The 12,343-nt window shown below is 37.7% G+C and overlaps 1 protein-coding gene across 1 annotated transcript in view; it reads right to left on the reverse strand.

Moving 5' to 3' along the window:
- HERC2 (HECT and RLD domain containing E3 ubiquitin protein ligase 2) overlaps positions 1 to 12,343 on the reverse strand; it is a 243,661-nt gene that overhangs the window by 82,175 nt on the left and 149,143 nt on the right. Inside the window, exons 55-57 of the mRNA XM_052636055.1 lie at positions 12,178 to 12,283; positions 11,991 to 12,082; positions 859 to 1,034 (exon numbers count right to left, since the gene is read on the reverse strand). Of these exons, the coding sequence (XP_052492015.1) occupies positions 859 to 1,034; positions 11,991 to 12,082; positions 12,178 to 12,283 (374 nt within the window). The remainder of the gene's footprint in view (positions 1 to 858; positions 1,035 to 11,990; positions 12,083 to 12,177; positions 12,284 to 12,343) is intronic.

Raw genomic sequence — 12,343 nt, forward strand, 5'->3', positions numbered from 1 at the left:
ATGTACTCTGCATATAAGTTAAATAAGCAGGGTAACAATATATACAGCTCTGACGTACTCTTTTTCCTATTTGGAACCAGTCTGTTGTTCCATGTCCAGTTCTAACTGTTGGTTCCTGACCTGAACATAGGTTTCTCAAGAGGCAGGTCAGGTGATCTGGTATTCCCATCTCTTTCAGAATTTTCCACAGTTTATTGTGATCCACACAGTCAAAGGCTTTGGCATAGTCAATAAATATAAATATAAATCATAAATAGACTGAGTCAATTAAAAAAAATTATACAACAGAAGACAAAGGATACATATATTCTAAAGATGGATGTCTTCCAAATAATATAAACTATTTAATGACACTGAACAATACACTTAACAACCGGTTAAAATGGTAAGTCTTATGTATATTCTAATAAAAACTTTCAATTTACATGTTAACAATAAAATACTTTACACAAAAGGAAAATATATACCACCACATACTATCTCCACAGGAAAACACAATTAGAGACAAACAAATAAGAAAACTGTAAGAATATATACCAAAATATTAACAGTGATATTTTAGGCAGAAAAATTAAAACATTTTTATTTTTCCTTTTAAACAAATTTTTCTAAATACAGTGTTTCCATATTCAATTTTTCCTAAAATTAAATTACAGTTTTGGAAAACTTAACTAATATTTACCAAACAGTCCTAGGAGCAGTAATATAATACATATGGTCTATATAATACATATAGTCTATATAATGCATATAGACTATATAATACAATAATCCTAATGTATTCTCATTATGAGATACACTCTAATTAAATATTGGCTTTTGAAAGTGAGAGTACGGGCATAAGCAAACAGCTCTCACCTCCCACTGTTGCCTTTTTCATCTTCTTCTTCTTCATTATCTGAAGCTAAGAAAGGAACTGCAGCCAAATCTTCCTCCTCTGCACGTATCCGTCCCAGCAGGATGAGACCATGGATTTTACAATCAATTCCTGAGCTTCTGCACTGCTTTATCGCAATTTCAATATACCTGTGATACTAGACATAAACACAGTAAGCTACAGAGCTTTCAGAGTCAAACACTTTAACTGGAGAGAAGGACATATGAAACATGCAGTATGTGGCAAGTCACAAGCCTTCATAACACTTAAAGTATAGAGAATCTGAGATCAACATGCACACACTGCTATATTTAAAACAGATAACCAAAAGGACCTACACTGCTCAATGTTATGTGGTAGCCTGGATAGGAGGGGAATTTGAGGGAGAATGGATACATTATATGTATGGCTAACTCACTCTGCTATGTTCCTGAAACTATAACATTGTTAAGCAGCTATACTTCAATATAAATAAAAAGTTTAACAAAAAAAAATTAAGTACATACAAATTAGAAAAAACTATACACAGACCTCATAACCCCACCAACTAGCTCACCAATTATCAATGTATGATTGATTTTGTTCATGTAGGGACTATCCTAAGAAAACTCCTGACAACATGTTGTTTCAAAACTTCAGTAGGTATCAGTGAAATATCAGCATTTAAAAAATACATCCACAGTACTCTAATGATAGCTAAAACAATAATCTAAATGCTACCCGTGATCAAATTTTCTATCTTGTCTTGTAAACATCTTTCTATTCTGGACTTGTTCAAATCAAGGTCAAACACTGTAACATCTTTGCCATTCATTATTTTAAAGTTGGCCCTCTGTCCTGTGGTACGCCCCACATCCCATACATGGTGTTTCTAAATGTAGTTTATCCCTCTAGCCCTGTATTTCATGTGAACAATGACTGACTGCTTCTAGGGGACCTATCCAAACCTTAAGATCTATAATATCTATGATGTCACAGGAAGAACTATTTGAATAAACAAAACAAATAGAGAAATGAAAAATTCTATAGGAAAAAAAAGATAGTTTCTTTCTTTAGCAAGGAAAAAACAAAAGGGTTAAGATTTTAATGCAGTGCAAAGGGCAGACACTGTCTGACTCACAAATCATAGAAAGCAAATCCAAAGAACATTTATGGGATAACTGGGAAATTTTAAACACTGACTGGATATTGTATCATATTAAAAACAAAATTTTAGATGTGATTTTATTGTGGTCACATTTTTAAAGTCCTTGTCAGAAATTAATAATAGAAGCACTCACTACTGAAATAATGCCATGGCTAGAACTTGCTTTAAAACACTCAAAAAAATGGGGTGTAACACAGGAAGAGAGTTAGTGAAACACGACTGGCAAAAATGTTGATAATCACTGAAACTGGGTGGTAGGTACATGGAGGATTCAGTATACTTTCTATTTTCGGTTATGTTAGAAAAATTCTGTTAACAAGCCATTTTTAGAGGAAAGGCAATGCTAGAGAGTTCCACAGCTTTAGGAATGATAATGCTCTACTTTGTAAGTTGGTTCGATGGGTGGAGACTGGGCCATGAAAGTTCTGAGTACTCACAATGCTTAATATTTCTCATATATGTGATATAAGCTATTTCATGCTCATCAAATAATACATAATAAATTGTTTTCAACTAAAAATTCCTCAAAGTCAATATATCTTTTATGAATAACAATCTCAGTTGTTTATTAAATAAATTAATCGTTAGTTATTGATCTACTTAAAATACAAAGCAAAATCAAAACAAAAAATATTCAGTAGCATAATTCAGACATAAGACAAACCGCATTTTCCATTACCCAGGAATAAGTTATTACAATAAAATGCACTAAATGCATTATCTTTTCTCAAAAATACTCAATAATATATTACATTTTCATCATTGGCCATTTTATTATTACCACCATTGATAGTAACTGTTAATTACATGGTATTCCACAAAACAGTGTAATGACATTCAAGAATGAATGGTGTTCTACAATTTTATTCATTGAAGACTGGAAGAAAATTTTAAAAAAACTTCCGGTGTACACAAAGGCCAAATAATCAATTCTTGGACCTGGGCGGGGAAGTGCTAGTATGGTCCCATAGTCTCTAGACACAAGTTACCAACTTTTCACCCTTAAAAAAAATTAATTTATGACTGGCTGTTATCAGGTTGTTTGACATAACACACTAGGACCCCATGAAACTTGTCTGTCCTTATGTGGGCATGTGTGTTAGTTGCTCAGTCGTGTCTGACTCTGCGACTCATGGAAGCCCACCAGACTCCTCTCTATGGAATTCTCCAGGGAAGAACAATGGAGTGTGTTGACATTCCCTTCTCTAGGAGATCTTCCTGACATAAGGATTGAACCCTGGTCTCCCACACAGCAGGGAGATTCTCTACCATGTGAGCTTCTTGGGAAGCCCTTTGTGGGAATACCAAAACAATAAAGCAATGACTGACAAATAGCATGCAATAATTTAAAAATAAACTCACTTACAATAAATTTTAGATGAATAAAAAGTCAAATATTTGACATCTTTATCCACTATCAGACCAATTAAACAAGTTCTCATGAGATAACATATATATAGGTAGTAAAAAAAAATTGCCTTAATTAGCATTATTTTAAATATATATAATTTACTAAAGTAGTGTATATTAACTGAAAGATTTATGTGGCAGTCTCACTAATCTATAATATGTTCTATTTAAAAGAACCTTCATTGATTCTATCAGAATTTTTAAGAGATAAAATTAACTTGGACTCATTTTGAAAATGTCCTTATTAGCAAATGAAAGGTATGAAAACAAAAAAACAATTTCAGTATCATCAGTTCAGTTCAGTTCAGTCGCTCAGTCGTGTCCGACTCTTTGCAACCCCATGAATCTCAGCACGCCAGGCCTCCCTGTCCATCACAATCTCCCGGAGTTCACTCAGACTCGCGTCCATCGAGTCAGTGATGCCATCCAGCCATCTCATCCTGTCGTCCCCTTCTCCTCCTGCCCCCAATGCCTCCCCAGCATCAAAGTCTTTTCTAATGAGTCAACTCTTCGCATGAGGTGGCCAAAGTACTGGACTTTCAGCTTTAGCATCATTCCCTCCAAAGAAATCCCAGGGCTGATCTCCTTCAGAATGGACTGGTTGGATCTCCTTGCAGTCCAAGGGACTCTCAAGAGTCTTCTCCAACACCACAGTTCAAAAGCATCAATTCTTCGGTGCTCAGCCTTCTTCACAGTCCAACTCTCACATCCATACATGACTACTGGAAAAACCATAGCCTTGACTAGACGGACCTTAGTATCATATATATGGTTAAAAAGAACCACTGCTTACTAATACATATTTAATGGAAATAACATGATGCTAGATGCCCAAAGAAGCCCAAGATGTATGGCAATGACTTTTGCCTAGAGCTTTTCACCTGCTTTTAACCAAAGACAACGAGGAAGGAATTTGTTTTGCTTTGTTTTCAAGCTGATCTGCTAAGCAACAAATTTAAGTTGTATACATGTCAAATTTTAAAAATAAATACAATTATTTAGTTAAGGGGAGAAAATGGGCTCAATGTTATTATAGAGATGATGAGAAAAGGAACCTCTTTTGCCATTTGCAAACCATCAAAGGAATACTATCAGACTGGTCAAGATGGCAGAATAGAAGAACCCTCAGCTCATCTCTTCTCACAAGCACAACAAAATCATAACAACCTGCAAAAGAACTATCACTGAAAGACTGAAACCATCAGGAAAGATCCTCTAAAGATGGACCACAACAAGAATGGTAGAAGCTGTGAACTCCTGATATAATCAAATCCCATACCCTCCAGGGTTGGTGACCCACAAATTGGAGAATAATTATATTCAAGAGTTTTTCTCATGTCACTCTCCCCAGCCTGGGGGTCTGGCACAGGGAAGAGGAACCTTAAGAACATTTGTCCTTGAAGACCATAGGGGCCTGACTAGATGAGCTCTAGAGGGAGGACGGGGGCCGGGGGAAGGTACTTCACTCATACAGGGCACCTGCAAAACCTCACACATGCCGGGACCAAGAGCAAAAGCAGTAATCAGATAGGTGCTGGGGCCACATCTACCTGATGGTCTTATAGGGTCTCCTCAAAGGGGAGGCAGGGGGTGGCTGTGGCCTCGCCTGCGGGTGTAGACAATGGTGGCAGATACACTAGGGAAATATTCAGCTGCATGAGCTATCATGGAGGATAACATTCTGACACCAAGACCTGGCTCCAAACATCAGACTCAAGACTTCAGTGCTACAAGGCCTCAGCCCAAACAACAAACAGGGTAGGGACATAACACTACCCATCAACTTCAACTGACTCTAGACAAGGCCCTGCCCACCAGATGATCAAGACCCAACTTCACCTACCAGAGGATAGGCACCAGCCCCTCCCACCAGGAATCTCAACTATCTAAAAAATATCAACAACTTCAGATATGCAGATGATACCACTCTAATGGCAGAAACTGAAGCGGAATTAGAGCCTCTTGATAAGGGTGAAAGAAGAGAGTGAAAAACCTGGCTTAAAACTCAATATTCAAAAAACAAGAATCATGGCACCCAGTCACATCACATCATCACAAATAGATGGGGACAAAATGGAAACAGTGACAGATTTTATTTCACTGCAGACAGTGCTCCAAAATCACTGGAGATGGTGACCATAGCCATAAAATTAAAAGATACTTTCTTCTTGGAAGAAAAGCTATGACAAACCTAGATAGCATATTAAAAAGCAGAGATGTCATTTTGGTCTGTAGAGCCAAAGCTATGGTTTTTCTAGTAGTAATGTATGGATGTGAGAACTGGATCAGAAGGCTGAGCACCCAAGAACTGATGCTTGCGAATTGTGGTGCCAGAGAACACTCTTTAGAGTCCCTTGGAGTACAAGGAGATCAAACCAGTCAATCCTAAAGGAAATCAACCCTGATATACACTGGAAGGACTGCTGCTGAAGCTCAAATACTTTGGCCACCTGATGTGAAGAGCCGACTCATTGGAAAAGACCTTGATGCTGGGAAAGATTGACGGCAGGAGGAGAAGGGGTTAACAGAGGATCAGATGGTTGAATGGTATCACTGATTCAATGGACATGAGTTTGAGCAAATTCCGGGAGACAGTGAAAGACAGGAAACTCTGGTGTGCTGCAGTCCATGGGGTCACAAACAGTCAGGAACGACTTAGTGAATGAACAATAACAACACCCACCAGAAGCAAGAAAACTATTAATCCTGCAGCCAACACATCAAGTCTGTAAATGCAGACCCGATCCTATCCTGAAACCAGCAGGTGCCTGCCCCTTCCTTGGGTGATAAAGGGAAGTGCACTGCTGAATTGCATAGGACGTCTCTTACAGAGGGCCACTTCTCCAAGGTCGAGAAATAGAACCAACCTACCACATACACAAAAATACAAGAAGCAATTTTGACAACTCAAACAATAGAGTATGCTTCAGATGAAGCAGCAGGATAAAACACCAGAAGGAACACAAAGTGATGTGGTCGACTCTCAGGCAATCTACCAGGGAAAGAGTTCAGAGTAATTATGGTAAAGATTATCACAGAACTCAGGAGGAGCATGGATACACAGAGAGAGAAATTAGAAACGTTTTAAAAAAAAAAAAGAAAATATACAGAACTACACAATTAATAAATACAATAAGCGAAATGAAAAATAAATTAGAAGGAATGAATAGTAAACTAAATCTGACAGAAGAATGGATTCATGAGCTGGAGGACAGAATAGTGGAAATCAACACCACCAAACAGAAAAAAAGAACAAAAAGAAACAAGGGCAGTTTAAGAGATCTTTAGGGCAATATCAAGCACACAGATAGTAATATTATAAAGGTCCAAGAAGAAGAGAAAAGGTATTTGATAAAATATTTGAGGAAATAATAGCTGAAAACTTCCTTAACTTGAGAAAGGAAACAGTCAACCAAATCCAGGAGGTGCAGAGAGTCCCATAGAGGATTAACCTGCAGAGGAATATGTGAGGACATATTGTAAACTAAATGGAAAAAAAAAAATGAACAACAAGAGAGAATATTAAAAATAAAAGAGGAAAAGTAAAAAATAACATACAAGGGATCTCCAATAATGCTATTAGCGGATTTTTTTTTTTTTTGACGAAAAAACTCTGCAGACCAGAAGAGACTGGCATAATACACTTGAAGTGATGAAAAAGAAAAATCTACACCCAAGAACACCCAGCAAAAACTCTCACTGAAATTTGATGGAGGAAACAAAAGCTTTACAGACAAGTAAACACTCACCTAGAGCCAGACATCCTAGAATGTGAAGTCAAGTGGGCCTCAGAAAGCATCACTACGAACAAAGCTAGTGGAGGTAATGGAATTCCAGTTGAGCTATTACAAATCCTGAAAGATGATGCTGTCAAAGTGCTGCACTCAACATGCCAGCAAATTTGGAAAACTCAGCAATGGCCACAAGACTGGAAAAGGTCAGTTTCATTCCAATCCCAAAGAAAGGCAACGCCAAAGAATGCTCAAACTACCGCACAATTGCACTCATCTCACACGCTAGTAAAGTCATGCTCAAAATTCTCCAAGCCAGGCTTCAGCAATATGTGAACCGTGAACTTCCAGATGTTCAAGCTGGATTTAGAAAAGGCAGAGGAACCAGAGATCAGATTGCCAACATCCCCTGGATCATCAAAAAAGCAAGAGAGTTCCAGAAAAACATCTACTTCTGCTTTATTGACTATGCCAAAGCCGTTGACTGTGTGGATCACAATAAACTGGAAAATTCTGAAAGAGATGGGAATACCAGACCACCTGACCTGCCTCTTGAGAAATCTATATGCAGGTCAGGAAGCAACAGTTACAACTGGACATGGAACAACAGACTGGTTCCAAATAGGAAAAGGAGTATGTCAAGGCTCTATATTGTTACCCTGCTTATTTAACTTCTATACAGAGTACATCATGAGAAACACTGGGCTGGAAGAAGCACAAGATGGAATCAAGATTGCTGGGAGAAGCATCAATAACCTCAGACATGCAGATGACACCACGCTTATGGCAGAAAGTGAAGAGGAACTAAAAAGCCTCTTTATGAAAGTGAAAGAGGAGAGTGAAAAAGTTGGCTTAAAGCTCAACATTCAGAAAACGAAGATCATGGCATCTGGTCCCATCACTTCATGGGAAATAGATGGGGAAAAAGTGGAAACAGTGTCAGACTTTATTTTGGGGGGCTCCAAAATCACTGCAGATGGTGACTGCAGCCCTGAAATTAAAAGATGCTTACTTCTTGGAAGGAAAGTTTTGACCAACCTAGATAGCATACTGAAAAGCAGAGACATTACTTTGCCAACAAAGGTCTGTCTAGTCAAGGCTATGGTTTTTCCAGTAGTCATGTATGGATGTGAGAGTTGGACTGTGAAGAAAGCTGAGCACCGAAGAACTGATGCTTTTGAACCGTGGTGTTGGAAAAGACTCTTTCCCTTGGACTGCAAGGAGATCCAACCAGTCCATTCTAAAGGAGATCAGCCCTGGGTATTCTTTGGAAGGAATGATGCTAAAGCTGAAAGTCCAGTACTTTGGCCACCTCATGCGAAGAGTTGACTCATTGGAAAAGACTCTGATACTGGGAGGGATTGGGGGCAGGAGGAGAAGGGGACGACCGAGGATGAGATGGCTGGATGGCATCACTGACTCGATGGACGTGAGTCTGAGTGAATTCCAGGAGTTGATGATGGACTGGGAGGCCTGGCGTGCTGCGATTCATGGGGTCACAAAGAGTCGGACATGACTGAGCAACTGAACTGAACTGAAACATTTTTTAAGAACAACTCAGGAACACCAAACAAGCTTTATGATAAACTCTAAAGGAACTTCTCTAGGTGTAAAATAAAAGGCCACAACTAGAAACAAGACAGGAAATCATCCATACATAAAGCTAGTAGGGAGGTTAAAAGACAAAAGTAGTAAAAATCCCACATTAAGGGTTTGAGGATTATACAAAATAATTAGATGTGAGGCATGAATTGAAAAACAGTGACCATGAGGGGAGTAGAGTACAAATGCATGGTATCTAAAATGTATTTAAAATTAAGAGATAAGCAACTTGAAAGAAGCACACTAGACTGTTGTACAAAAAACTCACATTAACCAGAAAACAAAAATCTTTAATAGAAATACACACAAAAAAGGAAATTAAATGCACACTTACACTAAAGGTAGTCAAGTTACAAGAGAAGAGAACAAAGGAAAAAGGGGGGAAAAAAGACCTATGAAAACAAACTCAAAACAGCAAAATGGCAATATAAACATACTTATGGATAAACACGCTAAATGGACTAAATGTATCCAAAGATGCTACCAGAAAACCACCTAGAGCTTATCAATGAATTCAGTAAATTTGCAGAATACAAAATTAATACACAAAAATCTGTTGCATTTCTATACACTAACAATGAAAGAAAGAGAACCGATCAGAAAGAGAACAATGATTGGAAAAGAAATTAAGGAAACAATCCCCTTAATTATCACATCAAAAAGTATAAAATAACTAGGACTAAACCTACCTAAGGAGGCAAAAAACCTGCATTTCAAAAGCTTTAGACACTAATGAAGGAAAAAGAAGACACTACAAACACATGGAAAGCTAGACCTTGTTCTTGAACTGATATTGTGTGAACTATACTATCCCAGGCAATTTATAGATTCAATGCAATCCCTATCAAGTTATCAATGGCATTTTTCACAGAATAAGAAGAAAAAAAATTTTTTAATTTGTATGGAGACACAAAGTACCCCAAAAAGCCAAAGCACTCTTTGAGAAAGAAATATAGAGCTGGAGGAAATCAGGCTCCTGACTTCAGGCTATACTACAAAGCTGCAGTCATCAAAACAGTATGGAAATGGCAGAAAATCAGAAATACAGATCAACAGAATGAAAGCCCAGAAATAATCACATACATCGATGGTCAATCAATCTACAACAAATGAGGCAAGACCACAAAATGGAGAAAAGATGGTTTCTTCAATAAATGGTGCAGGGAAAGCTAGACAGTTACATGTAAATGAAAGAAATTAGAACATTCCCTAATACTATACACAAAAATTAATTCAAAATGGATTAAAGACCTAAATGGAAGACCAGATACTATGAAACTCTTAGAGGAAAATATAGGCAGAATACTCTTTGACATAAGTAGCAGTAAGATCATCTCTGACCCACCTTCCAGAGTTATGGAAATATGAACAACAATAAACAAATGGGACCTAATTAAACTTAAAGCTTTTGTACAGCAAAGGAAACTATAAACAAGATGAAACAAATGAAGAAAACAATCGCAAACAAAGCAACTGACGAAGGATTAATCTCCAAAATATACAAGCAGCTCATGAACAACCAAATCAAAAAACTGGCAGAAGACCTAAATGGATACTTCTCCAAATAAGACATACAGATGGCCAACAGGCACATGAAAAGATGATCAATTATTAGATGAATGCAACTGAAAACTATAATGATATATCACTTCATACCAGTCACAATGGACATCATCAAAAAGTCTACAAATAATAAATGCTGGAAAAGGTGTGGAGAAAAGGGATCCCTCCTGCACTGTTGGTAGGAATGTAAATTGGTGCAGTCACCAGAGAGAACAGTACAGAGGTTCCTTAGAAAATCAAAATAGAGTTGTCATATGATCCAGCAATCCCACTGCTAAGCATATATCTAAACAAAACTTTAATTCTAAAGATACATACAAGTCTTATGGACTCTGTGGGAGAGGGTGAGGGTGGGATGGTTTGGGAGAATGGCATTGAAACATGTATAATATCATATGTGAAACGAATCGCCAGTCCAGGTTCGATACAGGATACAGGATGTTTGGGGCTGGTGCACTGGGAAGACCCAGAGGGATGGTATGGGGAGGGAGGTGGGAGGGGGGTTCAGGATGGGGAACATGTGTACACCGGTGGCACATTCATGCTGATGTACGGCAAAACCAATACAATATTGTAAAGTAGCCTCCAATTAAAATTAAAAAAAAAAGATACATATACCTCAATGTTCATAGCAGCACTAGTTACAATGGCTAAAACATGGAGGCAACCTTTGACCCACTTTCCAGAGTTAACAGAAAGATAAAAAAGATGTGGTACCTATATACAATGAACCTATATACAATGAACCTATATACAATGAACTATTACTCTGCCATTTAAAAAAAAAAAGAGAGAATGAAATAATACCATTTGCAGTATCATGGATGAACACAGAGATTTCATATTCAGTAAGTCAGACAGAAAAAAATATATATTATATGAAATCATTTATCTGTGAAATCTAACAAAATGATACAAATGAACTTACTTACAAAACAGAAATATACTCAGAAAACAAATTCATGATTACAAAAGGGGACGAGGGTGGGGGACAGGGGTTAGGAGTTTGGGATTAATCTCTACATATTACTACATAGGCAGAAAGAGAAAAGGGCAAAAGAGGAAGGATGAGATGGTTGGATGGCATCACCAATTCAATGAACATGAACTTGGGAAAACTCCGAGAGATGGTGAGGGACAGGGAGGCCTGGCATGCTGCAGTCCATGGGGTTGTAAAGAGTTGAACACAACTTGGCAACTGAACAACATTACTATATTTAAAAACATAAACAATAAGAACCTACTGTATAGCACAGGGAACTACATTAAAGATCTTTTAATAACCATTAATGGAAAACAATTTGAAAAAGAATACATACACACACACACATATTATATATAATGTATACACACGGTAATCTTGGGCTTCCCTTGCAGCTCAGCTGGTAAAGAATCTGCCTGCAATGCGGGAGACCTGGGTTTGATTCCTGGGTTTAGACGATCCCCTGGAGAAGGGAAAGGCTACCCACCCCAGTATTCTGGCCATGGAGAAGTCCACGGGGTCGCAAAGAGTTGAACGTAACTGAGCGACTTTTCCACACACACACATATGTATAACTGAATCACTTAGCAACTGAAAACACTGTAAATTAACTATATATCAATTAAAAATTTATATAATTATACCTTAAAATAGAGGAACACTATCTAATCTGCTCACCTCTGTGCAGTCATTCAGAAGAGACACTGTGGTGTCAGTGGGGTTGATGTTGATTGTCTTTAATTCAATTAGGTTATTTAGTGAATTTCCACCTAGGAAATAAAGGGGCAGGGGCATAAAGGAATTAGACAAAGGAGTTTTCATTATGTAACAGAAGATATTTTTTTGAGTAAAGTAACTCAATTACCTGACACGACAACCAGGGAAGGCATGTAGCTACTGTCAGCAGGATCTACAATCATTTTTAATCTATGAACAAGAACATCTGGGAAAACCTCCAAACGAATCCAATGCTTTAAAAGAAAAAGAAATAAGTATTCTACTCCATTACTTGTTTATTAGAAGAAAGCCTC

Source organism: Budorcas taxicolor, chromosome 2, assembly GCF_023091745.1.
Source record: "Budorcas taxicolor isolate Tak-1 chromosome 2, Takin1.1, whole genome shotgun sequence".
Taxonomy (NCBI): Eukaryota; Metazoa; Chordata; class Mammalia; order Artiodactyla; family Bovidae; genus Budorcas; species Budorcas taxicolor.